This window comes from Gekko japonicus, unplaced genomic scaffold, assembly GCF_001447785.1.
Source record: "Gekko japonicus isolate JY-2015 unplaced genomic scaffold, Gekko_japonicus_V1.1 scaffold136, whole genome shotgun sequence".
Classification (NCBI taxonomy): domain Eukaryota; kingdom Metazoa; phylum Chordata; class Lepidosauria; order Squamata; family Gekkonidae; genus Gekko; species Gekko japonicus.
In genome coordinates, this window is record NW_015177012.1 from 784,416 (window position 1) to 811,077 (window position 26,662).

A 26,662-nucleotide genomic window follows, 5' to 3' on the forward strand; every position below is an offset into this window, starting at 1 on the left:
CGCAAGGGAGCTGCCCATTCTAGTACTGATCCCCTTTCAAGCTCGTCACCCCCTTTTTGGTCCCTGAGCTCTACTTCAGCGTGTATCTTTGCCTTCCTCGCTCTGCGGGCGACACATCCCTGGCTGAGGGGTCACGCTGCCTCCCCCGCTTTAGAGATGGTCTTCCCCACTGTTTCGCTAGCGCGCGTGCCCTCGGGCTGAACTATTTGCAGATCCTAGGGAGGGAGATCTGTGGAGGCCGTGAAGGGCTGAGGAAGTTATCCAGGGAGGTTTTGGGAATTCAGGTCATCTCAGGATGTGTTTCTTAAGCTCTATTCTCTTCTCTTAAATTCGGTGAGGCTGACTAAAGGCGGCGAGAGCTCTATCTCACCCCCTTTCGGAGGACGTCGAATGGTATCTCCGGCTCAGTCAGTGTCAGGCGCTTTGGGTTGGAACACAAACCGTGGAACGACGCGCATGCGCAGAGGGGAAGGCGAGTCAACCAGAAGGGAGAGACCCTCTCTATGCAGGGAGACCTCAAGCAGGTCTAGCACCTTGGAAGGACACCTGGAAAGCGGTGCAAAGGTAGGCTCTTCTGGCTGGGGTGGCTGCCCTGCGTTGGGCATGCGCGGCTGTCTTTTCAGAACGCGTCAGTCAAGTTGCTCAAAAGCTCATTTCGTTTTTATTGACCTTATTTATAGTCCGCCTTTAAAAAAATGAGGATGGGGTCAAGGCGGAATATAGCAGTGCAATCCATAGGACTGCAGGGATGAATCGGGAATCAACACTCTCCTCCTCTCCATGCCGTGGAGTTTTATTCCTTAAAACATGTCATCCTTTTAAATTTCGTTTAGTTATATTTTTGTTTAACCAGGTGTTGCCAAACCAAAGTTGCGTTATAAACAGGTGGAATATTGCAAACATGGGATCAGGGGCTTTGTGGCTGGGGTGTGCGTGTGCGTGTGAATGGAGGGCAGTACAAGAATGTGGGTCGAGAAGGAACCCTTGTGGGTCCACGATTTGGGATGGGATTTGATCCTGGAGACACAAGGGCACATAAGTCAGATCTTTAGTCTGCCAAGGCCTGTGCTGTCTACTCAGACTGGCAGAGGCTCTCCAGGGTCTCAGGCAGAGTTCTTTCACATCACCCACTTTCTGATCCTTTTAACTGGAGATGCCAGGGATTGAACCTGGGACCTTCTGCATGCCAAGCAGAGGCTCCACCACTGAGTCACAGCCCCTTTTTACAGCTCTCCGGGGTCTCAGGGGGAGGTCTTTCCCATCACCTCCTGCCTGGTCCTTTTTAACTGGAGATGCCGGGGATTGAACCTGGGACCTTCTGCATGCCAAGCAGAGGCTCTACCACTGAGCCACAGCCCCTCTTTACAGCTCTCCGGGGTCTCAGGGGGAGGTCTTTCCCATCACCTCCGGCCTGGTCCTGTTTAACTGGAGATGCCGGGGATTGAACCTGGGACCTTCTGCATGCTAAGCAAAGGCTCTGCCACTGAGCCACAGCCCCTCTTGACAGCTCTCCAGGGTCTTAGGCGGAGGTCTTTCCCATCACCTCCTTCCTGGTCCTTTTTAACTGGAGATGTCGGATATTGAACCTGGGACCTTCTGCATGCCAAGCAGAGGCTCTGCTGCTGGGCCGTGCCCCACTGGGGAGATCTGCCTCTGTGCAGGGGGGTGGAGAAGAAGGAGATTGGCCTCTTTTGCCCTTTCCTAAAGGGCCTTTAAAGAAGAAGAAGTATCCAGTCGTTTAATATTTGTTAAATTAGAGGCCCAACTTGAGGCTGAAGAGCATGAAAGAGAAACAAGTTACTTTCTCAAGAAGGCACTTTATAAAAGTTTACCTGGTCTATGTTTTATTTGGGGGAGGCAGAAGAAAGGTATCAATCCCACTATGATACCAAGGCATTTTTCCAGATGTTCTTTATAAAGAGGTAGAACAGCTAGATTTACATTCAGTAACATCTTGGTGGCATCTTGCTCTGGCCTGGATGGCCCAGGCTAGCACGATTTCGTCAGATCCCAGAAGCTAAGCAGGGCCGAGCCAGGTTAGCGTTTGGATGGGAGACTACCAAGGACGTCCAGGGTTGCTATGCAGAGGCAGGCAATGGCAAAACCACCTCTGTTTGTCTCTTGCCTTGAAAACTCGGCATAAGTCACTTGCAGTGTGACAGCACTTTCCTGTTAATGCTACCACCTGATCTTTTTCCTGACCTGGTTGGTCCAGGCTTGCCCAATCTTGTAAGCTAAGCAGGGCTGGCCCTGGTTAAGACGCAAATGGGAGACCACCAAGGAAGCCCAGGGTTGCTACGCAGAGGCAGGCAATGGCAAAACCACCTCTGCTCACCTATAGGCTTGAAAACTCTGCGGGGTTGCTATAAATTGATTGAGACTTGGCAGCATTCGCCACTGGCACGTTAGACCAGAAAGAAAGATGTGTTTGCTTATCTCTGTCATAGATGGTCCCAGCTCCTGCCAACCTAGCAGTTTGAAAGCAAGAAATTGCAAGTAGATAAATAGGGACCGCTTTGGTGGGTGTTGGATCCCCAAGCATCGAGAATAAATCCACGTTTTCAAGAAAAGCAAAATTTATTTCAAAGCGTTGAAGACATACTCAAACACGTTCTTTGTTAGAACTGGGGATACACAGTTAGGGCGAGCATAATAAAGGAAATTCAAACAGATACATATCCAATGAATAATATTCCCGCTGGCGGGCTAATGAAACGGTTGCGCGCCCAGTCCATGGGAACCAGGCAGAACATCAGACAAAACACAGGTGCAGTTCTCATGAGATAGCAATAGGCAAGCATTACAGCATCTTCTCCCCCACACATCCACCAGTAGTTATCTTAGGCATTCCAGCACAGAAGCAGGATAGTATAAACAAGCCGGGTGCAACAGGGTAAGGATATGTACACAGAGGTCACAGAAAACAGAATGGCAGCTTGCTGACATACTGCCCCCCTTAAAATACACTTAAAACACACCTCCCGGGTCGGGCGGGAGTTCTCCCGGGCTGGGCGGGAGACCTCCCGGTTTGTCCGGGAACCTCTTGTGGAAACTACGGATCAGGTAAGGGGCCCGAATATCCCCTTCTTCCACCCATTCGCGGTGCTGGGGACCGAAATCAACCCATTCGATAAGGTACCAGAGTTTACCACGTTTCAATTTACAATCAAGGATATCAGCGATCTCAAAATGTTCATCCCCTTCCAAAATGACAGGTGGAGGAGGAGTAACTGCTGGTCTCCAGGGAGACGGGCCAGGATCCTTCTTCAACAGGCTCATGTGAAAAACAGAATGCAGAGCACGTAAATTCTTAGGCAAAACAACATCAACCGCCACATTATTTATGACTTTACGCACTTTGAATGGACCAATGAACTTCCACCCCAATTTCCTGCTAGGTCGCAGCATCTTAATGTTCTTGGTCGAGACATACACAAGATCCCCAGGTTTCAGATCAAACCCCACCACCCTACCCTTGTCTGCCTGGGTCTTGTAAGCAGCCTTGGCTGCGTCAAGCGTTTGGCATAGCAGAGGCCATGCATTTTGCAAGGACATACACCATGTATCAGCATCCCCCACAGGACGTTGGCCCATCCCCTCCAGGAAAGGGAGGGGGGGCTGTCGTAACCAGAAACAGCTTTATAAGGAGACATGCCCGTGGAGCTATGGACAGTGTTGTTATAACAATATTCAGCAAGAGGCAACAATTCACACCAATCATTTTGTTGATAATTAGTAAAACAACGAAGATATTGCTCCAGGGTCTGATTCACTCGTTCTGTTTGTCCGTCAGTCTCAGGATGATACGCGCTGCTGAGCCCTTGTTCCACCCCTAAAATGGAAAGAAGTTCCCTCCAAAACTTAGAAACAAATTGGGTCCCCCTGTCAGAAATTAATTTAGCAGGTAATTGATGAATTTTCACCACGTGAGACATAAACGATTTCGCCAACCTCTGAGCTGTAGGCAAGGAAGGAAAAGGCACAAAATGAGCCTGCTTAGAAAATAAATCAACAACCACCCAAATAACAGTGTTCCCTTTGCTCACAGGGAGATCAGTAATAAAGTCCATGGACACCACTTCCCAAGGCCTCGATGGAGTAGGGAGTGGTTGCAGAAGACCGGGAGGCTTGCCCCCCCTGGGTTTAGTTAAGGCACAGGTCTGACAGGATCGAACAAAAGTCAATAGGTCTTTGCGCATGTGTGGCCACCAAAACTGTCTGCGGATGAGTTGCAGTGATTTAACAAAACTCCAATGTCCTGCCAGTCTGGAACCATGAGCAGAATCCATCACTTCCCTCCTCATTGAAATAGGCACATACAGTTTGTCCCCAGAATAAATCAGACCTTCTGGGCTACGGACATAATCCGGCAATGCACGCAGGGAGGCAATATCTTCACCAGTAAAAGCAGAAACATTTTTCTGGACCCAGGCCCCCCCCCCCATAGGGAAAAGGGAAGGCGAAGTCTCATCAGAGCGAGGAATTGAGCGCGCTTGCGCGCGGGTGACAACAGCCCCCCCCAGGTGGGAGGGGGAAAAAACAGAATCCATGATGATTTCACGCTGACTGTCATGTTGTGGGAGGCGTGAGAGCGCGTCAGCCAGGGAATTAGCCGTCCCAGGAAAATGACGAAGAGTGAATCGAAACTTAGCAAAGAAGTCCGCCCAACGAAGTTGTTTAGCGTTGAGAGAACGGGGGGATTTCAGCATCTCCAAATTCTTATGGTCAGTCCAGACTTCAAATGGCAGTTGAGCCCCCTCCAACCACTGCCTCCAAGTGGAGAGAGCCAGCCGGATCGCTGACGCCTCCTTCTCCCAAATCCCCCAGTTTCGTTCAGCGTCCGAAAAATTTTTAGACACAAATGCAAGGGGGTGTAAACGACCATCTTCCCCTTCTTGCAAAATAGCGGCCCCCATTGCCACATCCGAAGCATCAGTCTGGACAATGAATTTTTTAGTTTCATCAGGGCGCGCCAGCACGGGCTCAGACGTGAACATACGTTTAAGTTTCTCAAAAGCCTCCGCGCAAGCAGGGGACCATTTAAGTGGGGCGCCTGGTTTGGTAGCATCAAACCCCTTTCCCTTGGTTTTCAACAAATCGGTTAGAGGAAGGGCAATTTGAGCGAAATTCTGGATGAAATTTCTGTAAAAATTGGCGAATCCGAGGAACATTTGCAATTGTTTGCGGGTTCTGGGGGGTTCCCATTCAAGCACGGCCTGTATTTTAGCAGGGTCCATTTCCACCTTCCCCCCGGAGATGCGATAACCCAAAAAGTCAATGCAGGGCTGGTGGAATTCACATTTAGACAGTTTGGCGAACAGGTTGTGCTCATAAAGCCTCTTAAGGACCTGGCGCACCAATTTAATATGCGACGGGAGGTCCTGAGAGTACAGCAACACATCATCAAGGTAAAGAACCACCCCTTTGAACAAAAATTCATGTAGGACCTCATTGATTAAGTTCATGAAGACCCCCGGAGCCCCTTGAAGCCCGAAGGGCATAACGAGGTATTCAAACTGCCCCAAGGGGGTATTAAACGCAGTCTTACTTTCGTCCCCCTCCCTAATGCGCACTCGGAAATATGCATCCCTCAGGTCAAGTTTCGAGAAGATTTTGCCTTTGGTGGCCTCTGCCACCAAGTCCTTGATAAGGGGGAGGGGGTAGGCATTGGACAAAGAAACAGCGTTCAAACCCCTATAATCCGTGCACAACCTGAGCCCCCCGTCTTTCTTCTTTCGGAAGAGAACCGGCGCGGCGAAAGGGGAGGAAGCCGGGCGAATGAAACCGCGGGCCAAGTTTTTATCAATAAAATTCCGCAGTTCAACTTTCTCAGCCGGCCCCATCGCATAGATTTTACCTTTAGGCAATTTACAATCAGGCAAGAGTTCAATAGCACAGTCAGTAGAGCGATGGGGGGGCAGTTCGTTAGCTTCTTCTTCGCCAAAAACTTTCGCCAAGTCTCTATACTCTCGAGGCAAAGACGCTAACTCTTCCGGCTTCAAAGTGCCGCAGGGGAACTGCGCGGCAGGCCGGTCCCCCCACGAATCCAACCAGCAGTGATCTACACATTTTGGCGACACGAATTTGACAACCCCTTCTTCCCACAAGATGTAAGGGTCATGGGTAAAAAGCCAGGGACTCCCCAGTACCAAATCAAACTGCGACTTAGGGGTAACAATGAAGGTCCTGGATTCCCAATGATCGCCAGCCCCCAACCGCAAAGCCATAGTCTCATGCGTACAAGGTTCCATGGGCGCCCCATCCATTTGGGTAAAAATGATGGGAGATTTCAAGGGGGTTATCCCCGCTTCCAGTGTCAATAACACTCTAGGGCTGATGAGATCCCTCCCACACCCAGAATCAATCAACGCTCTCACCCTGACGTGGGTACCCAGGAGCGGATTCATTAAAGAAACAGTCACGAAAAACAGGGAAGGGGTTTCTCTCACCACCTTGGGCGCAGTGCTGGAATGGCCGTGTCGTTTTGCGCCTCTCACAACAGGCCGTTGTCGTTTTCCGCCGGTTCAACCTCTACCTCCTCTTCTGACCCGGCAGTGGGCGGCTCGGTTCCCTCCGGACCTTGGGCCGCCTGCAGAGCTTTGGAGAATCGCGGTTTGGCCATCCCCTTCTTCCCCGGTAGTGGCGTCTTAGGCTTCGGAGTAGGCGGCTTGTCTTTAGCTTGACGGCTGCCACAATCCACGGCGAAATGCCCCTTCTCCCCGCACTTCAGACAGAGCCCCATCTTCATGCGCAGGTCTCGTGCCGATTCCGACAGGCGTTGAGTCTTGGGTCTGGAGGCGCTGGCAGTGGCGGGTCTGTTGGTCGTAGCAGCCAGGTCGAGTTTGATGGTGTTGAGCCGATCCTCTGCATTTTCAGCTTCCTGGGTCCAAGCCATCAGGGAGATAGGATTAACAGTCTTCAAAACCGTTTCTCGGATGTCCGCGTTGAGTCCCAATCGATACATCTCAGCCAAAATATGATCAGGGTAGTCTCGGAGCTTTGCTGCCTGCTTGTGGAATTCCAGCGTGTATTCACGGACCGACTTCTTATTCTGACGATAGGTGCGGAGAAATGCTTTGGCCCTTTGGCTCGCGTTGACATCTTCAAACCGAGCCCGCAGCGCCCACATGAATGCTCGCAAATTCAAAAGTTCCGGACCGCGGTCATTGTGCAGTCCCACATACCATGTGGCGGCGTCTCCTTTCAGTCTCGCCGAGATGACATCAATGAGAGCAGCTTCATTTCGGAAGAGGTGTCGGCTCTCTTCTACGAATTTGTGCACCCTCACCGTGAAGAAGGCGAGTTCCTCTGGGTTGCCGTCAAAGGTAGCCTCCAGTAAATCCTTGGGTCTAAGCCGTGGAGTCCTTCCCAACGGTCCCAGCTGCCCCGGAACTCCCCCGAGAGGAAGACCCGGAGCAACCGGTGGTCCCGCTGGCACTGGCCTCATCGGTGGCGGCAGACCCGGCGGCAGACCCGGCATCGGCTGTTGCGCAGGTCCTACTTGCTGCGGAGGTCCGGCCGGTGGCTGGGCAGGCACCTGCGGCGCGGGAACTCCCGGTGCTGGGGCAACTTGCTGCTGCGCGGCGTGTGCATCAAGAAAATTAGCCATTCTAATGTCCATCATCCCCGGCAGAGCTTCCATTACATCCTGGAATGCCCTCAACAGGTCCCTCACCGAGTATTCCAGTTCCTCCAGTCGTTCCCCGGTGGTTTCCTCAGGGATCGGATCTCGAGGGTGGGAGTCCGGGGGTGGGTCATAGTCTCCTTCCGTTTGGAAGCCCCCGGCTCCCTCCGAATCCTCTACGTGGCCTCGGGGCCCCGATGGCTCGAACATCCACTCTTCGAGGTCTTGCTCAGAACACCCCTTCTCCGAGGTAGCCCCCGGCTCTGGGAACAATCCCTTGTCAAACAAACTTTCACGTAATCCGCTCCCTCGACGGGAGTACACCTCACGAGCGCCTTGAGTGTTGTACATAGTCCAATCATCCTGCCGTTGAGTCTTCCGCGGACCCCAGTGCGAAGGGGTCGGAGGCGGCCAAGACAGATGTGCAGGCCGGCGGGGAATCGTTCCCCCCACGGCACCCTCCAGCGAGGCTGCCGTCACCAAAGGAGCGGAGGTGTGTGGGACCGATCCTGAATCCCCCTCCGTTTTCGGTAGGTCTCCCTCAGCTCCGCTCATGATCTTGCCAGATTCGGAACGATAGGAGAAAGGGAGTTCTAACAATATGTTGGATCCCCAAGCATCGAGAATAAATCCACGTTTTCAAGAAAAGCAAAATTTATTTCAAAGCGTTGAAGACATACTCAAACACGTTCTTTGTTAGAACTGGGGATACACAGTTAGGGCGAGCATAATAAAGGAAATTCAAACAGATACATATCCAATGAATAATATTCCCGCTGGCGGGCTAATGAAACGGTTGCGCGCCCAGTCCATGGGAACCAGGCAGAACATCAGACAAAACACAGGTGCAGTTCTCATGAGATAGCAATAGGCAAGCATTACAGCATCTTCTCCCCCACACATCCACCAGTAGTTATCTTAGGCATTCCAGCACAGAAGCAGGATAGTATAAACAAGCCGGGTGCAACAGGGTAAGGATATGTACACAGAGGTCACAGAAAACAGAATGGCAGCTTGCTGACAGTGGGAAGGGAACAGCGTTCCGTGCGCCTCGGCGTTTAGTCATGCCGGCCACATGACCACGGAACTGTCTTTGGACAGCGCTGGCTCTTCGGCTTGGAAACGGAGATGAGCACCACAACCCTTGAGTCGGATTCGACTGGCTTTCGAGCAAGGGAACCTTTACCTTTACCTTTTACCATAGACTACCTAGACTGGAGTCCAGTAGTGTCTGAAGGACCAACAAGATTTTTGGGGTATAAGCTTTTGAGAGTCAAAAGTTCCCTTCATCAGATTCCCTGAGAATCTTGTCTGTCTCTAAGGTGCTGCTGGACTTGAACCCAGCTCTTCTACCGCAGACTGACACGGCTACTCTCTGGAACAGTTTTTCATAAAGGTGTAGAGAACCGGTGAAATGACTTGAGATATACTGAGACGAAAGAAAATGTGTCTCTGAAAGATGTAACTTACTTTCTACATTTTTATGTATTTATTCATTTGATTGATAGACCGCCCTCCCTGTGGGCGGGCTCAGGGCAGTTTACAGCAATCTTAATATAATACTATTAAAACAACCATTAAAATGACAATTTAAAATAATGAAACCATAAAATACCATGCAAACATTTTTACAAATAACCTTTGGGAAAGCAACTTTTTAAAAAAAAGGTACGATTTTTGTACCTATCACGCCTCCCTGAAAAAAATCAGAATATCATATTTTAAAATGTGTGATGCGCTAGGTACAATGTTTTGTTGCTTTTAAAGAATGTGGTGTTTTACTGTTTGCCGTTTCCCTGAACAAATACGAACTAAAGCCAGTAGTGAGAGCCAGTTTGGTGTACTGGTTAAGTGTACGGACTCTAATCTGGGAGAACCGGGTTTGATTCCCCACTCCTCCACTTGCACCTGGCTGGATGACCTTGGGCAAGCCACAGTTCTGACAAGAGCTGTCCTTGAAAAAGAGCAGTTTCTGTCAGAGCTCTCTCAGCCCCACCCACCTCACAGGGTGTCTGTTGTGGGGAGGGGAAGGGAAAGGAGTTTGTAAGCCGCTCTGAGACACCTTTGGGTAGTGAAGGGCGGGGTATAAATCCAATCTCTTCTTCTTCTTAAGTGTTTTTGTTTTGTTTAAAGGGACTCAGTTTGCACCCAAAGCAGAACCGGGTTTTGCTCCCGAAAGCGGAAGAAGGGGGAAGCCCCCGGGAGGAATCCGGGGTGGTTCCGTGGGCTCCTTCCTCTCTTTTGGAGCGGCGAGGATTGAGCCGCGATGAACGCCATCGTCGTCTTGTGCCACTTCTGCGAACTGCACGGCCCGCGGACTCTCTTCTGCACCGAAGTCCTGCATGCCCCTCTTCCGCAGGGCCCGGGAAACGGGGACAGCCCCGGGCAGGACGAGGAGGAAGGGGGCATTCAGATGAGCAGCCGGATTCGCTCACACAGCCCGGCGGAGGGTGCCAGCGCGGATTCCAGCAGCCCCGGACCGAAGAAGTCGGATATGTGTGAGGCAAGTAGGCCGAACTTCGAGGAAGAACTCGGCCCATTCCTGCTTCGCTGCAAATGTTGAGGATTCTTTTTCTTGCTAAGGGCCAGTGTTCCCTCTAAGCTGAGTTAGTGTGATCCAGCTCACAATTTTTTGGCCTCTGGCTCACACATTTTTGTCTTAGCTCAGGAAGGATGGCACCAGAGCAAACTAATTTATGCAGTAGCCAAATCGCTTGCTCACAACTTTAATGCCAGTAGCTCACAAAGTAAAAATTTTGCTCACAAGACCTCACAGCTTAGAGGGAACATTGCAAGGGCCCTAAATGGCTATCTTAAAGCTGGCGTTGGTTTTGCAAATAGATATAGGGAAGTCGCTTCTTTGGAAAAGAAAATCCTCCCTTTCCTTTATGGATACCCTGCCTTTCTCCCCAACGGGGATGCAGAGAAACTTACATTGTTTTCCGCTTCTCCATTTTGTCCTCACGAGGACCCTGGGGGTGGGAGGTTAGGCTGAGGAACTGGCCCTGTGCCACCCAGCAAGCTGCCATGGCGGGGGGCCCCCCCCCCCCCGAACCTGGCTCTCCCACATCTGAAACTCAGATCGCTGCACCACGCTGGCTGCTGCTGTACTTCATTCTCCCGTCCCCCTTTTGTGTTCACAACACAGCCCTGTGAGGTAGGCTAGGCCAGTTTGGTGTAGTGGTTAAGAGCGGTGGACTCTAATGTGCAGAACCGGGTTTGGTTCCCCACTCCTCCTCCACATGCAGCCAGCTGGGTGACCTTGGGCCAGTCACAAGTTCTCTCAGAGCTGTTCTCTCAAGAGGAGTTCTGGAAAGAGCTCTCTCAGCCCCACCTACCTCACAGGGTGTCTGTTGTGGGGAGGGGAAGGGAAAGGAGATTATAAGCCACTCTGTGACTCCTTTGGGTAGTGAAGGGCGGGGGACAAATCCAATCTTCTCTTCTTCTGGGCTGAGAGTGTGGCCCAAGATTGCTTTATGATTTTTGTGGCAGAGTGGAGGACTTGAACACAGATCTGCCTGCTAGTCAGTGCTCTAGCCACTAAACCGGCAAATATGAAACTGCTTGAGTTAGAGTTTGAGTTCATATGGCTCAGCTGGGCCTCCTCGACCCAGCAGTAGCTCCCCCGCCCCACAGTTTTTCCTAGAGACGTGGGGGATTGAACCTGGGACCTTCTGCATGCTGAGCATCAGGCGGTTGGTGATATGAAAGCCCTGGAGAGCTGCTGCCGATCTGAGCAGGCAATACTGACCTTGATGGACTGAAGTCTGATTTATGTAACACAGCTGTGTGCGCGTTCAGTTTAGGGATGCCAGCCTCCAGGTGGGGCCTGGGGATCCCCTCGAATTACAGGTCATCTCCGGACTGTAGAGATCAGTTCCCCTAGAGAAAATGGGATTGGCTTCCCCACCATCGTCACCCTGCCTTCTCTCTCTCTCTCTCTCCTTCCCCAGCCCCTCTCCCAGCAGCAGGGCTAGACGCACTGGGGGTGGGAGTGTGTGGCATCCTCAGGTGGTGGGGCAGGGCTCGTGAGTGGTGGGGGCCCGCCCCCAAATGCCCCTCTGTGGCTACAGGCCTACTGTGAGGCAGGTTAGGCTGCGAACATGTGACTGGCTGACGGTCCCCCAGCGAGCTTCCATGGCAGAGCGGGGATTCGAACCTGGTTCTCCCAGATCCCAGTCTGACACTCTAACCCAGGGGTGTCAAACATGCGGCCTGGGGGGCAGATCAGGCCCCCCCCCCCAAATGGCTTCTATCAGGCCCGCAGTGGAACTGGCTGTCTTCTGCTTCTTCTTCTTCCAGTTCTGCTGCTGCTGCGTCATCGTAGGTTTGCAGCCTACAGATATACACCTGAACAGCATCCTCAGGATGGCAACAGCACAGGCATTTCAGAGCAGGAGGTGTCAGTTATCAGACACTGTTAAATAAACCAAATAGTGCAAGAGTGCAAGAGTTTTAAGCAGGGCTATTTTTGGGCAGGAATAAAAACAGAGTTCCGGCTGGCTCCTGAGTTGGCCACGCCCAGCAGGAACTCATTAGCATAATAGGCCACACCTAACAGCAGAAACGCATTAGGATTGGCTACATTAGGGGTGTGTGGCCTAACATGCAAAGAAGTTCCTGCTACAAAAAAAAGCCCTGGGTTTTGACCACAAACAAGGTAAACAGAATAACAAGGAAAAGGTGGGTGTGGCTGGATAACCACACTTCTGGTAACATGGGGTGTGGCCTAATATGCTAATGAGCTGTGTTGTCAGGGGTATGGCCTAATATGGTAATGAGTTTCTGCTGTTGGGTGTGGCCTATTATGCTAATGAGTTCCTGCTGGGCTTTTTCTACAAAAAAAGCCCTGGTTTTAAGCATGTTTTTATTTTAAGTAAATAACCAAAAAACCTTTGTGTTTGTGTCCTTTATGAAGTTTAATATTTCCGCTACCTGGGATTACATTTTAGGACACACATGGCCCCGGCCCAACAAGGTCTCATTTGTGTCAGATCTGGCCCCCGTAACAAATGAGTTCGACACCCCTGCTCTAACCAGTACGCCGCTCTGGCTCCATTTCTAAAAAAAGGCTGTGGTTTTATCCCAGGAGTTCTGGCCGCGAAGTGACCTTCTCTCCGCTCCTCTCTCTCTCTCTCTCTCTCTCTCTCTCTCTCTCTCTCTCCCCCACCGCTTCAGGGTTGCCGCTCTCTCCCGGCGGGCCATCCGGGCTACGTCAGCCACGACAAGGAGACCTCCATCAAGTACGTCAGCCACCAGCACCCGAACCACCCGCATCTCTTCAGCATCGTGCGCCAGGCCTGCGTCCGCAGCCTCAGCTGCGAGGTAGGCCGCTCGCCGTTGGGTTGGGACTCTCCATTCGGGAACCAGGTTAAACACCCCCTGAATCGTTGGCATTCCCGTTAGCCTCGGTGGAGCTGTCCGGGTCTAAACAAGGTGCAAAGGAATCTGCTGCCTCTAGACCGGGGGTGCCCAACCTGGTGTCCACTGAGCTTTTCAGGAAGTGGGCGGGGCCATCACAAGGCACCGGCTTGTTATTGGCTGTCCTCTTTTCAAAGGAAGAATTTTCTGCTGGAGGATCAGGGAAGCGCCTGGCTTTTCTTAGCCGGTGTCTGGTCACCGTCAGTGTTCCCTATGATGAGTTAGTGTGAGCCAGCTCACAGTTTTTTAGCCTCCGGCTCACACATTTTTGTCTCGGCTCAGGAAGGGAGGCTCCAGAGCAAACTAATTTATGCAGTAGCCAAATGGCTCACTCACAACTTCAGTGCCAGGAGCTCACAAAGTAGAATTTTTTGGTCACAAGACTCCACAGCTTAGAGGGAGCATTGGTCACCGTCACAATTTCCTTCTTCCTGGAAGGTGTAAAGGGGGGGGAATGTCATCCATTTGGCTCTGCCTTGTGAGGCAGCCATTTTGGGCTTTAGCTCCACCTCCTCTGGCAGCCATTTTGGCGTGGCGCTCTCCACCCTCTCTGGAAATTCCAGAGGTGCCTACTTGCTCAAAAAGGCTGGGGGGCCTTGCTCCGGACCACTTCCCAGTGGGGATTGTGAGATGACACCCATATTCACTGCGATGGCGAAGGGGGTGTGTGATCTCCCATTTCTCAGTGGGAGAGGGCCCAGAGGAGTCATCGGGATCTGCTCTCTTCTTGGAACATAAGGCTAGTGGCCCATCCAGTCCAACACTTTGTCACACAGTGGCCAAAAATACCAGGTTCCATCAGGAGGTCCACCAGTGGGGCCAGGACATTAGAAGCCCTCCCACTGTTCCCCCCCCCAAGCACCAAGAATACAGAGCATCCCTTGCCCCAGACTGAGAGTCCCTATCTATACCTTGTGGCTATATAGCCACTGATGGACCCCTGCTCCATTGGGAAATGGGAAACTGTCTGATTGGGGTGGGCTGTGGGCCTCACATGAACACATAACATCAGAAGAGCCCTGCTGGGTCAGACCAGTGAGGGTCCATCCAGTCCAGCCTCCCGTCTCACACAGGGGCCAACCAGTTCCTCTGGAAGGCCAGCAACAGGGCAAAGAGGCCGAGGCCTTCCCCTGAGAAGAACATCAGAAGAGCCCTGCTGGATCAGACCAGTGGAGGTCCATCTAGTCCAGCATCTCGTCTCACACAGGGGCCAGCCAGTTCCTCTGGAGGGCCAACGACAGGGCAGAGAGGCCGAGGCCTTCCCCTGATGTTGCCTCCTGGCTCTGGGACTCAGAGGTTTCGTGCCTCTGAATGTGGAGGTTCCCCTCAGTCATCACGGCTAGTGGCCATTGATAGACTTATCCTGTATGAATCTATCTGATCCCCTTTTAAAGCTGTTTCTTCCTGTGGCCACAGAGCTGCCTTTTCCTGAATCAGACCCTTTGTCCATTAGGGTCAGTATTGTCTATTCAGACGGGCGGAGCATTACGATCATTTTTGTCAAACTTTTTTTTATTTAAATGAAGATTTTCTTGATCGACTTGGGAAATTCCTCTGCAGCCGGCCTAAGGGGATGTACAAAAAAACGTAACAAAATTAAATATAGAGGGTCATAATTTATTTATTTATTTATTAAATTGGATTTAATAGGCTGCCCTTCCCTGCAAGCAGGGCTCAGGGCGGCGTACAACAATATTAAACACTCACATCCAGTACATTAAAAGAGTTCAATAAATAACCATAAGTAAAGATTGTATTTGTTGTTCAGTCGCACAGTCGAGTCCGACTCTTTGCGACCCCATGGACCGGATCACGCCAGGCCCTCCTGTCTTCCGCCGTCCTCTGAAGAATTGCATACAAAATACTTAAGGTGGCGGTAAATCCTGACTTCTCAGTCTTCCTGGGAGGAGGGGCCAAGAGAAATAAGGAACCACATGAGAGTGCCAGAAGTAGGGCTGCCAAATTGGGCCGGGGAAACCCCCGCTTTGGAGGCCCGATTTCCGCCGCGGCGGAACCAGGCCCCGGGGGAACCCCGCCCCCGGTGTGCGCGTCACTAGCAAGTGATGTGGGCACGCCGGGCGCGCTGGGGTTTTCCCTTGTATGGCCGTGGCCCCACCCCCAGCGTGCCTACGTCACTTCCGGGTGACGCGCACGCAGCGCACGCGCACCCCCCCAACGCCGGCCGGGAGCCCCCTGCTCCCGGCAAAGACGGATTTAGCAACCCTAGCCAGAAGAGGTCTCATCGCTGTCCTCAACTTAAGGCCCGGCGGAACATCTCTGCCTTCCAATGCCCCGCGGAAAGGTAACAGCCCCCGCAGAGCATGGATGTCTTCCGGGAGAGTGTTCCACTAGGCAGGGGGCAGGTCGAGGACAGCCGGATGTCTCTTGGGCCGGGGCCTACCAGCAAGTTCTTATTTCCTGAGCGTAATGCCCTTTAATTAATTTAATTAAAACCGGGCATTAAAAACCTAGCTGTGGCATAGCGCGTGAGAAAAAAATTGCCTTCTTCTGAGTCAGAGTTTTGGTCTGTCGAGGCCATTCTTGTCCGCTCTGACTAGCAGCTGCGCTCCAAAATCTTGAGTCAAGGTCTTTCCCATCACCTATTGGTTGATCCTTCAAGGTCAGTCTTGTCTGCACTGACTGGTAGCAGCTCTCCAGGGTCTCAGGGAGAGGTCTTTCACATCACGAACGACATGATCCTTTTAACTGGAAATGCCGGGGATTGAACCTGGGGCCTTCTGCTTGCGAAGCAGTCGCTCTTCCACACAGCTACAATCCCGTCCTAAAGGAAGCTGTCTTCTATTGCTGTGGCTTTTATATTACACAATATAGTACAAGTTAATTTATTGTATTAAGCCATTGGCCATTACGAAATACAAAAGGCACCATAGCAATAATAAAAATTACCATTACCACCATTAGAATCAGATTAAAATTGACTACAAATCGTGCTGATAAAAGGCTAAAACAGATTTAATCAGGTAACCAGCCCCTTAGATCTAATTTTGGATGCTGCTAAAGCAAACAAACTCTATAGAATACATATGCATCATTATCTGAGAGCAGGAATATAATCTTCTCAGTTTCTGTATATGTTTGCATAGCCGATAGGATTCTTGCTAGAAATTTCTCTCCTGGGATACTACAGGGGTCATTTCGTAGAAAAAGAGGTGCAGGAGCTCATTAGTATAAATCATTAGCATAACTTATTTGCATATGCCACACACCCTGACATCACCGGAAGTGTGTCAGAAGGCAACACCCACCACTCAGGCTCCACTGGACTGTTTTGGATTAGTAGCTATTGGGGGGGGGGGACGTGCAGATCTGTCTTTGCAGAGGTGGGAGAGCTTGCACCTGAATAACACTTGGTGTTAAAGGTGCCACTGGACTGTTTTGGGGGGGGGGGGCTCTGCAGCTTACCTGGCTGCTTCTTGCTCTGACTGAGGGCTGCTGGGAGCAGGGGGTGGGGCTTGTTGCATGTGCCTGCCCTCTGGGGTTTATACTGCCGGAGCTCCGCTCCTGTGCGTTCCTGCAGGAAATGACTCCTGGGATACTACTATATAACGGACAGTAGACCATGTAGTGAGGAAGAAGAAGAAGAAGAGAAGAGATTGGATTTATACCCCACCCTTCACTTGGAGTCTCAGAGTGGCTTACAAACTCCTCTACCTTCCCCTCCCCACAACAGACACCCTGTGAGGTGGGTGGGGCTGAGAGAGCTCTTGACAGAAACTGCCCTTTTTCAAGGACAGCTGTGCCAGAGCTTGTGACTGACCCAAGGTCACATTAGCAGGTGCAAGTGGAGGAGTGGGGAATCAAACCCGGTTCTCCCAGATTAGAGTCCGCACACTTAACCACTACACCAAACTGGCTCTCTTCCAAACTGACTGAAGGTCCTCCACCACTGACAGGCCACGTACGCAGAGACAGTCCTCTTTTGGAGTATGTGAATAGCGGCCAGCCAAAAGTGCTGTTTGCATAGATTGAAATCGTAAGGCTGCGAAGGGGACTCTGAGGAGAGAGTTGGAGATGCTGACTAAGTGGCTCGACCTGCGATGGTCCAATTTACAGAATTTATACCAGGGAGCCACTTTGGATTTCAGAATTAGAGCACGATCGATCAGTGCATCAGCGTCATATATCCAATCCCTAAGTTGCGTGTTCTCAGCTGATGCCCTAAGGAGGTCATCTGGGATGGTAGATCTTTGGGTGATGGTATTGATAAAGTTAGAGCGGGAAGGGTCTTTATAAAAGTGTGAGTTATCTGATAGATGGCTTATGGACTGTCTTCTACTGAATCAGACCTTTCTATCAAGGTCAGTATTGTCTACTCTGATTGGCAGCAGCTGTCCGAGGTCTCAGGTAGAGGTCTTTCCAATCCCCACCTACTTGATCAGGAGATGCCGGGGATCGAACTGGAGACCATTGCTGTGCATAGCCTTGTAGCTTCATTTCTTCATTCTCTCGCCCTTCCCCTCAAGGTGTGTCCGGGCCGCGAGGGCCCCATCTTCTTCGGGGACGAGCAGCACGGGTTTGTGTTCAGCCACACCTTCTTCATCAAAGACAGCCTGGCGCGGGGCTTCCAGCGCTGGTACAGCATCATCACCGTCATGATGGACCGCATTTACCTCATTAACTCCTGGCCGTTCCTGCTGGGCAAGATCCGGGGGATTATTGATGAGCTGCAGGGCAAAGCGCTGAAGGTGAGTGGGGGGCTGCGTGGGAGAGACAGAGGGGGTACGATCAAGATTTGCGGGGAAGACGTTTGTGTCAACTCTCGCAGGCTGTGGGGCTCACTTAACTGCCATGGAAGCTCGCTGGGTGACCTTGGGCCAGTCACACACCCTCGGCCCCGCCTACCTCCTAGGTCTGTTTTGAGGGTAAAATGGAGGTGAGGAGAATAGCATTAAGCGGGTCATTTAGTAGAAAAAGAGGAGCAGGAGCTCATTAGCATAACTTATTAGCATAACTTATTTTGCATATGCCACACCCCTTGACATCACCGGAAGTGTGTCAGAAGGCAACGCCGAATGCTCAGGCTCCACTGGACTGTTTTGGATTGCTAGCTGTTGGGGGGGGGGGGACGTGCAGATCTGTCCTCGCAGAGGAGGGAGAGCTTGTACCTGAATAAAACTTGGTCTTAAAGGTGCCACTGGACTGTTTTGGATTGCTAACTATAGTGGTGGTGGGGGGGAAACGCACAGATCTGCCCTCAGAGAAGGGAGAGCTTGTACCTGAAGAGGGTATGGGGGGGGGGGCTCTGCAACTTACCTGGCTGCTTCTAGCTCCTCGTGGCCCAACTGAGGGCTGCTGGGACATGTTACATGTGCCCGCCCCCTGGGCTCCTTACTGCCGGAGCTCCGCTCCTGTGTGCTCCCGCAGGAAATGACCCCTGGTGTTAAGACATTTTGGGTCCAAGAAAGGCAAGGTAGAAACGACCGAAGTGAACCACTGAGAACTGAGATGTGGATTAGGTTGTTATGAGGACAAAAAAGAGAGCACTGTAAGCCATTTTAGGTCTCCATTGATGGAGGGAAGGCAGAGTTAGGAGTACAAATAAAATAAAATAAAAATAGCATTTTCTGGGTCGTCTTCAGGAGTTTGTTTGTTGCCTCGTCTTCCTTCCTCACGAGAGAGGCTTTGGGTCTCTCTGGAAACGCTTCTGACTTTGAATTTGTTTCGAACGAGGGTACGTTTCTATTGGACTTGATTGGGGAGGGTCTGCTCCGAATCAGGGTGTGTTGGAAGCCCACCTCTTTCCTAGGAGCCACTTTGGTGTCGTGGTTATGAGCACGGGCTCCAATCTTGATTCCCAGCTCCTCCACGTGCAGCTGCTGGTGTGACCTTGGGTCAGTTACAAGTTCTCTCAGGGCTGTTCTCTCAAGGGCAGTCCTCGAAAGAGCTCTCTCAGCCCCTCCTACCTCACAGGGTGTCTGTGGTGGGGAGGGGAAGGGAAAGGAGATTGTAAGCCGCTCTGAGTGAAGGGTGGGGTAGAAATCCAATCTCTTCTTCTCCTTCTCTCAGCTGTTCTCTTAGTTCAATTCAGTTTGATTTATTACGATCAAAGATTAGCAAATACCTTAAATGTTACATATAGTTAACAGTGAAATACATCAGGACAATTGGTACAGGTAAAAATTTTAGTTAAGACAATGTGGATTTTAAAATTCCCTAAGAAGTAATAGTCTTGCTACCTTATCAGTAGTTTCATTACAAATATCAGCTAAAAGAAGAGTAGACTAAAACTGATTTGACCTGCCTGGATAGGCGACAATTATTGGCGTAATATATTTCAGAGCTGTTCTCTCAAGGGCAGTTCTCAAGAGAGCTCACTCAGCCCCAACTACCTCACAAGGGTGTCTGTTGTGGGGACGGGAAGGGAAAGGACATTGTAAGCTGCTCTGAGTGAAGGGTGGGGTATAAATCCAATCTCTTCTTCTCTCAGCTGTTCTCTCAAGAGCAGTCCTCGAAAGAGCTCTCTCAGCCCCACCCACCTCACAGGGTGTCTGTTGTGGGGAGGGGAGAGGAAAGGAGTTTGTAAGCCGCTCTGAGACGCCTTCCAGTAGAGAAGGGTGGGGTATAAATCCAATCTCCTCTTCTTCTTTCCCGGATTCCTTTCACCCATGGCTCATTTTTGCACCACAGGTGTTTGAGGCAGAGCAGTACGGCTGCCCACAGAGGGCCCAGCGCATGAACACGGCCTTCACGCCTTTCCTGCACCAGAGGAACGGCAACGCGGCCCGATCCCTCACCTCGCTGACCAACGACGAGAACCTGTGGGCTTGTCTCCACACTTCCTTTGCATGGTAAGGCGCTCTTAAGGCAGGAGCGCTCGTATGCGCATGTTTGGGGTGCGTGTGGATACAGTCGGGTGGTTAAGTGGGTTTGGGCGCAGGGCCGATTTTCAGCTGAATCCCCGAGTGCAAATCCATTGGTTTTTAGAACCGGCTTAAATTTTGACAGCTTTTTGCCACATTCTTCCTCTAGACTTGGGGTGTCGAACTCATTTTTTTTTTTTTGGTTAAAACATTTTATTCATGAGATAATATTTGTTTTAAACAATTATACATTTATCCCATTCTTAACCTATCCCATTATTTCTGTTCCCATTTACCCACCTCCACATTTGGCTTCCCGCAATGCTTAGCTCCTTTAATCCTTTCAACCTTAATTTTTTTTGAAAAAATTTTATACTTTGATATTGTTTTCTAAACATTATAAATTCTTACTCGATACTCAGTCATCAGGTAACATTAAGTTCACTTAATCAAAAAATTATTTCATTTCTAATATTCTTCAAAACACAATAAATTGTTTGTAACATCCCAGTTAGTCTCCAAATACTCTTTAAAGTCTTTCCATTCTTCAAAAAAGTCTTCGTCTTCTTGGTTGTTTAACTTTCTTGTCATTTTGTCCATTTCTGCCATGAACAAGACTTTTTTAATCCAGTCCCATTTTTCTGGTATTTTGTCCTGCTTCCAATACTGTGCATATGTCATTCTTGCAGTAGAAATCAAATACCAAAATAAAGTTCTTTTGGTTACATTTAGTTTTTCCATTTTTAGACCTAACAACATTATTTCCGGCTCTTTTTAAAAACTACATTTTAAAATACTTTGCATTTCATTGTGGACCTCCGTCCAATAATTACTTGCCTTATCACAGGTCCACCACATATGGTAAAATGAACCTTCATGTTTTTTACATTTCCAGCATTTACTCGACATATTATCAGGGTGTCGAACTCATTTGTTACGAGGGCCGGATCTGACATAAATGAGACCTTGTTGGGCCAGGGCCATGTGTGTCATAAAATGTAACGCCAGGTGGCGGAGATATAAACTTTACAAAGAACACAAACACAAAGGGTATTTTTTTTACTTAAAAACGTGCTTAAAACATTAGCTCTCTTGTGATATTTTGTTTATTTAACAGTGTGTGATAACTGACACCTCTTGCTCTGAATTATTGCATCAAAAACTTGAGTATGGGGGGGGGGAGCTGATCCGGCCCCCGGGCGGGGCAGTTGGTGTGTGGAACTCCCTGCCACCAGATATAGTTGATGGTTATGGGCTTGAATGGATTCTAAAGGATGCCAAGCAGATATCTAGAGGAACTGTCTGTTGTTAGCGGTGAGCCATGACCGCCAAACGGACTCTCTTGGTTCAGTTCCAGGATGTACCTTCCCTATGAGAAAAGTCTGAGACTTTTCCGTTGAGAAAAGAGATGACTTCTTGTTCTGGTGGCAACAGCTACCTTACAGCTTTCTGTTCTGATCTTTGGAAGTTTCTTTAATTTTCCCAGGCTCTTGAAGGCATGCGGGAGCCGACTGACGGAGAAATTGCTGGAGGGCGCACCCACCGAGGACACGCTCGTTCAGATGGAAAAGCTGGCGGGTAGGATTCGAACTCTTGAGCAAGGAGTCGCCTCCCCCTCCCCATGCCTCATCTCCTTCCTTTCCTATTGCCTGTCCCAAGGACGCTGTCACGTTTTAACTATTTAACTATTTACGTGGTGGTCTTTGCGAAGCTGGTGTGGAGATTTCTCAGGAGACCCAGGCCCTGCCCTGAGGATCTTACAATCTACAGTCTGAAGCCAGGGAGGAAAGTAAAACTAGCGATGGTGGCTGAGGGGAACCTCCACATTCAGAGGCACTAAACCTCTGCGTCCCAGAGCCAGGAGCCAACATCAGGGGGGAAGGCCTCGGTCTCCAGAGGAACTGGTTGGCTGCTGTCTGAGACAGGAAGCTGGACTAGATGGACCCTCACTGGTCTGATCCAGCAGGGCTCTCCTGAGGTTCTTATCGGGAAGGCTTCAGTCTCTATGCCCTGTTGTTGGCCCTCCGGGGGAACTGGGTGGTTATTGTGTGAAACAGGATGCTGAACTAGATGGATCCTCACTGGTCTGATCCAGCAAGGCTCTTCTGAGGTTCCTATCAGGGGAAGGCCTCGGCCTCTCTGCCCTGTTGTTGGCCCTCCAGAGGAACTGGCTGGCCACTGTGTGAGACGGGAGGCTGGACTAGGTGGACCCTCCCTGGTCTGATCCAGCAGGGCTCTTCTGAGGCTCTTCTCAGGGGAAGGCCTCGGCCTCTCTGCCCTGTTGCTGGCCCTCCAGAGGAACTGGTTGGCCCCTGTGTGAGACGGGAGGCTGGACTAGATGGACCACTGGCCAGATCCCCAGTGTTCCAAGGCCCTGGCCTGTACGCACTGTTTGTTGGCCCTCCAGGGGAACCGGTTGGCCCGTGTGAGACAGGAGGCTGGACTAGACAGACCCCTGGTCTGATCCAGCAGGGTTCTTCTCATGTTCTTATGAGGGGTAGGCCTCGGCCTTTATGCTTTGTCGTTGGTGCTCTAGAGGAACTGGCCGGCTGCTGTATGGAACGGGATGCTGGACTAGATGGACCTCTGGTCTGATCCAGCAGGGCTCTTCCACATTCATTCCGAGGTATCTCTGCATAGGCTTCATTTCAAGAATGGAATAGAGGGATTGTGCCAGAGCAGGGTTTGTGTTGTCCCTCAGGTGGAACACGGAACCAGGGCTTCCTCGACTAACACTGAGTTTGTGGTTACCTTTTTTCCAGATCTTGAGGAAGAATCAGAAAGCTGGGATAACTCCGAGGAGGAGGACGGGAAACCTTCCAGCCGGGCGGACGTCGGGGAAGGCCGCGAACTGACCAAGAGCCCGACCGATTCGTCTCTGATGCTGGACTGTGGGAGCTGGAACGGTGGTGTCAGAAACCAGCCTGTTTTTCGGTCCCTCCGGCACTTGAGACAGGTAGGAGAAAACCCCCGGAGGGTTTTCAAGACGAGAGAGAAACAGAGGTGGTTTGCCACTGCCTGTCTCTCGGCTTGATGGTCTCCCATCGAAGTCCTAGCCAAGGCTAACCTTGCTTAGCTTCCGAGATGGGAGGAGAGCAGGTGGGCCTGGGCCATCTAGTACATCGTGTATGAACTGCTTCAGGATGTTCTTACCTTGAACGACAACTTGGTTGCTGGGTACGAGGGTCTGCTGTCCATCAGTGGTCTGTGCATACCGTAAAAGGGTGGTACCGGGCTGGATTGCAGCAGCGTTGGGGATGATCCGTGTCTGCTGGGAGATAATTTATTCATTTAATTTGTACCCTGTTTTTCTGCCCATTCCCCTTGCCTGCATTTTTATCCTCTCAGTATTGTTGCCAGACCCCCAATGGAGGTGGGGATTTCCCGTCAGGCCTTTCCTCCTAGCCACCAATCAGCTGGCTGGTGGGGGAGCTTACTGATAGAAAGATGAAGGACCAGGCCACGTTGCTGGTGTCGCACAGGAAGTGACATCGCTCCAGCAATGTCTGGGTGACACTCTGGTATTTAGGCGAAAACTCTGTCGTAGAAGCTGGTTTTACCATACAGTTTCCCCCAAATACCTGTGTCACCCAGAAGTCGCTGCATGATGACATCACTTCCTGGGCTACGCGACCTAGGCCTACCTCTTTCTGCTGGTAAATCCCCCCTCATCCCCCACCGGTTGCCAAGAAGGAGCTGACGACTCTACCTCTCAACAACCCCGTGAGGTATGCGAGGCTGAGAACATGTGACTAGCCCACGGGCGCTGAGCAAGCTTCCATGACAGAGTGGGGAATTCAGGCCTGAGTCTCCCAGATCGTGGTCCAGTACTCTAACCACTACACCACACTGACTCTCAGTGTGAACTTGCAGAAGCTGAGAACTGCCACGAAATGGGGGATAAAGGAGAGCCTTTCTCTCCCCCGCCCCCCCCCCCCGGCCAGGTCTGGTGGTACTGCTGAGTCTTTCTAAGTTTTTGTAACTGCCCCGATCAGTGTAATCAGGGAAAGCTCTTGCTAGAGCTGCCCTAGAAATTTCCCCCCTTCAGATTGCCGCTGAAAAAGCTGTAGCTGATGAATCAGGACAGGTAAGGGGTTGGAAGGGAGGGAATGCCGGTAATATTTAGGAGAAGGGTCCCCAATGTTGGTGCCTGCTGTGACACACTGTGCGACTGCAATAAAAAAGGCCAATGATGTGCTGGGAATTATTAGGAAGGGAGCTGAAAACAAATCGGTCAGTATCACAATGCCCCTGTATAAATCGATGGTACGACCTCATTTGGAGTACTGTGTACAGTTCTGGTCACCACACCTCAGAGAGGATATTATAGCATTGGGAAAAGTGCAGAAAAGGGCAACTGGAATGGTAAACGGATTGGAACACTTTCCCTATGAAGAAAGGTTAAAGCGCTTGGGGCTCTTTAGCTTGGAGAAACGACGACTGAGGGGTGACATGACTGAGGTTTACAAGATGATGTCTGGGATGGAGCAGGTGGAGAAAGAAGTACTTTTCTCCCTTTCTCACAATACAAGAACTCGTGGGCACTCCATGAAATTGCTGAGCAGTCGGGTTAGATCAGATAAAAGGAAGTCCTTCACCTAGTGATAAACACATGGAATTCACTGCCACAGGAGGTGGTGGTGGCCACAAGCATGGATGGCTTCAAGAGGGAATTGGATCAACATCTGGAGCAGAGGTCCATCAGTGGCTATTAGCCATGAGGTATAGAAAGGAACTCTCGGTCTGGGGCAAATGATGCTCTGTATTCCTGGTGCTTGGGCTTCTTGTCAACCTCTGAATCCCAGTTCCAGGAGGCAACATCAGGGGAAGGCCTCAGCCTCTATGCTTTGTTGTTGGTCGCTGTGTGAGACAGGAGGCTGGACTCGATGGACCACTGCTCTGATCCAGCAGGGCTCTTCTGATGTTCTTATGTGTTCATGTGAGGCCCGCAGCCCACCCCGATCAGACAGTTTCCCATTTCCCAATGGAGCATATTTTTAAAAACGTTGCTTTGGCAACAGCTTGCCACCACAGCACAAGGATCTTCACTGTGTGTCCGAAGGTCAGCTGCCATTTTGTGGCCGGCCCCACCTCCTGTGGTAACCATTCTATGGGGCCCACTTCGTTGCCGTGCCGACCATGCTGTGTCAGAATGTCAACAGTGCCTGTAAGCTCAAAAAAGTTGGGGGACCCCTGGTTCAGGATGACTTCTTTCTTTTTCAGGTCCTGGGGGCGTCGGCCTTTCACATGCTGGCGTGGCACGTCCTCATGGGGAATCAGGTCATCTGGAAAGCGCGGGACCCGGACCTCGTCCAGTCTGCCTTCGACGTCCTGCGGGTAGGGATGGCTGACCCTGCCTCCCTGATCTCTCATGGAATGTGTGAATGGCAGCGAGGCCTCTGATTGGCTGAGCGGCTGTGATGTCACAGAAGGCAAGCAGGGCCAGGCCTTACTGTGCCCTTCTCACTTGTCCCTTTTTCTCCCCTCTGCCAGACCATGCTGCCCGTCGGTTGCGTTCGGATCATCCCCTACAGCGACAAATACGAAGAAGCCTACAAGTGTAACTTCCTGGGGCTCCCCCCTCACGTGCCGGTCCCACCTCACATTCTGTCATCTGGTAAGATGCCTCCCCCACCAACCCTTTTCACTGCCCACGTGAATCCTGTACTGAAACAAACGCGATGCCAGTGATTTTTAAACGAGATTTAAACCTGTTCCTGTGGAAGCTGTTGTGGCATGCTTCCTCGGTCTGGGTGGTACCTGTTCCCCTACTCCTTACAACGAGTTTAGCAGCCTTCCGAGGAGAACTCCAACCATAGCCAAGTGACGTTTTTGTAGGCCTGGGGTGGGGAAACTAGAGATATGTTTTTTCAACTTTCTTGGTGGCGTACGGTAGTGGTTAGAATGTTGGTCTACAGAACCTAAAAAGTTTAGTCAGGAATAGAAAAGGGCCAACTCTAAAACTCTAATAATAAAATATACAAAAATATATATGTGTGTTTATTCAACATAAATTAAAATAACAAACAAGGGCCCATTCATATCTCATATAAAACTATAAAAACATACAAGGGCTAATAAGATAGACCTAATAAGATAGACCTAACGCGTTTCGGCCTTTACAGGCCTTCCTCATGCAATTCTACATATACAAAATATGGAATAAAGACCAGAAATCAATTGTTCCAAAGTTTAACCACTGGGCAAGGAAAAGAAATACAGAAATACAAATGAAGCCTCCAGTGAAATCACATGTCCAGTGGTACTTCTCTCTGGTCATCTGTATATTCATCTGAGGTTGTACAGCCAAATGTTCCAAATAAAACGTTCCTTAGGTTAAAAGCATTGTTGATCAAAAAGGACCTTTTTGATCAACACTGCTTTTAACCTAAGGAACAATTGATTTCTGGTCTTTATTCCATATTTTGTATATGTAGAATTGTATGTATTTTTGCACATCAGCCAGTATGTTCTGTATGTATTAGACCTCTGAGGAAGGCCTGTAAAGTTAGGTCTATCTTATTAGCCCTTGTATGTTTTTATAGTTTTATATGAGGTATGAATGGGCCCTTGTTTGTTATTTTAATTTATGTAGAATAAAGACACATATATATTTTTGTATATTTTATGATTAGACTTTTAGAGTTGGCCCTTTTCTATTCCTGACTAACCTTTTTAGGTTCTGAATTCTAGGTTTAGGTTCAGTTTTTTCCCCTTTTTTCTTCTTTGTCCTTTAGAATGTTGGTCTAGCCACTGTGTGGAGAAAAGTGGAATATACATGTCTAAACCAGGGATC

The 26,662-nt window shown here is 50.3% G+C and overlaps 1 protein-coding gene and 1 non-coding gene across 2 annotated transcripts in view; one reads left to right on the forward strand and one right to left on the reverse strand.

Annotated features, from left to right (window-relative positions):
• The first annotated feature begins 496 nt into the window (after nt 1-496).
• Nucleotides 497-26,662, forward strand: part of FLCN (folliculin) — a 30,649-nt gene continuing 4,483 nt past the window's right edge. Inside the window, exons 1-9 of the mRNA XM_015427640.1 lie at nt 497-564; nt 9,758-10,127; nt 12,803-12,949; nt 17,530-17,751; nt 19,694-19,854; nt 21,353-21,444; nt 22,629-22,822; nt 25,090-25,203; nt 25,360-25,483. Of these exons, the coding sequence (XP_015283126.1) occupies nt 9,891-10,127; nt 12,803-12,949; nt 17,530-17,751; nt 19,694-19,854; nt 21,353-21,444; nt 22,629-22,822; nt 25,090-25,203; nt 25,360-25,483 (1,291 nt within the window). The 5' untranslated portion in view covers nt 497-564; nt 9,758-9,890. The remainder of the gene's footprint in view (nt 565-9,757; nt 10,128-12,802; nt 12,950-17,529; nt 17,752-19,693; nt 19,855-21,352; nt 21,445-22,628; nt 22,823-25,089; nt 25,204-25,359; nt 25,484-26,662) is intronic.
• On the reverse strand, nt 1,427-1,498 carry TRNAA-AGC. The gene has a single exon. It is a non-coding gene; the product is annotated as a tRNA-Ala (tRNA).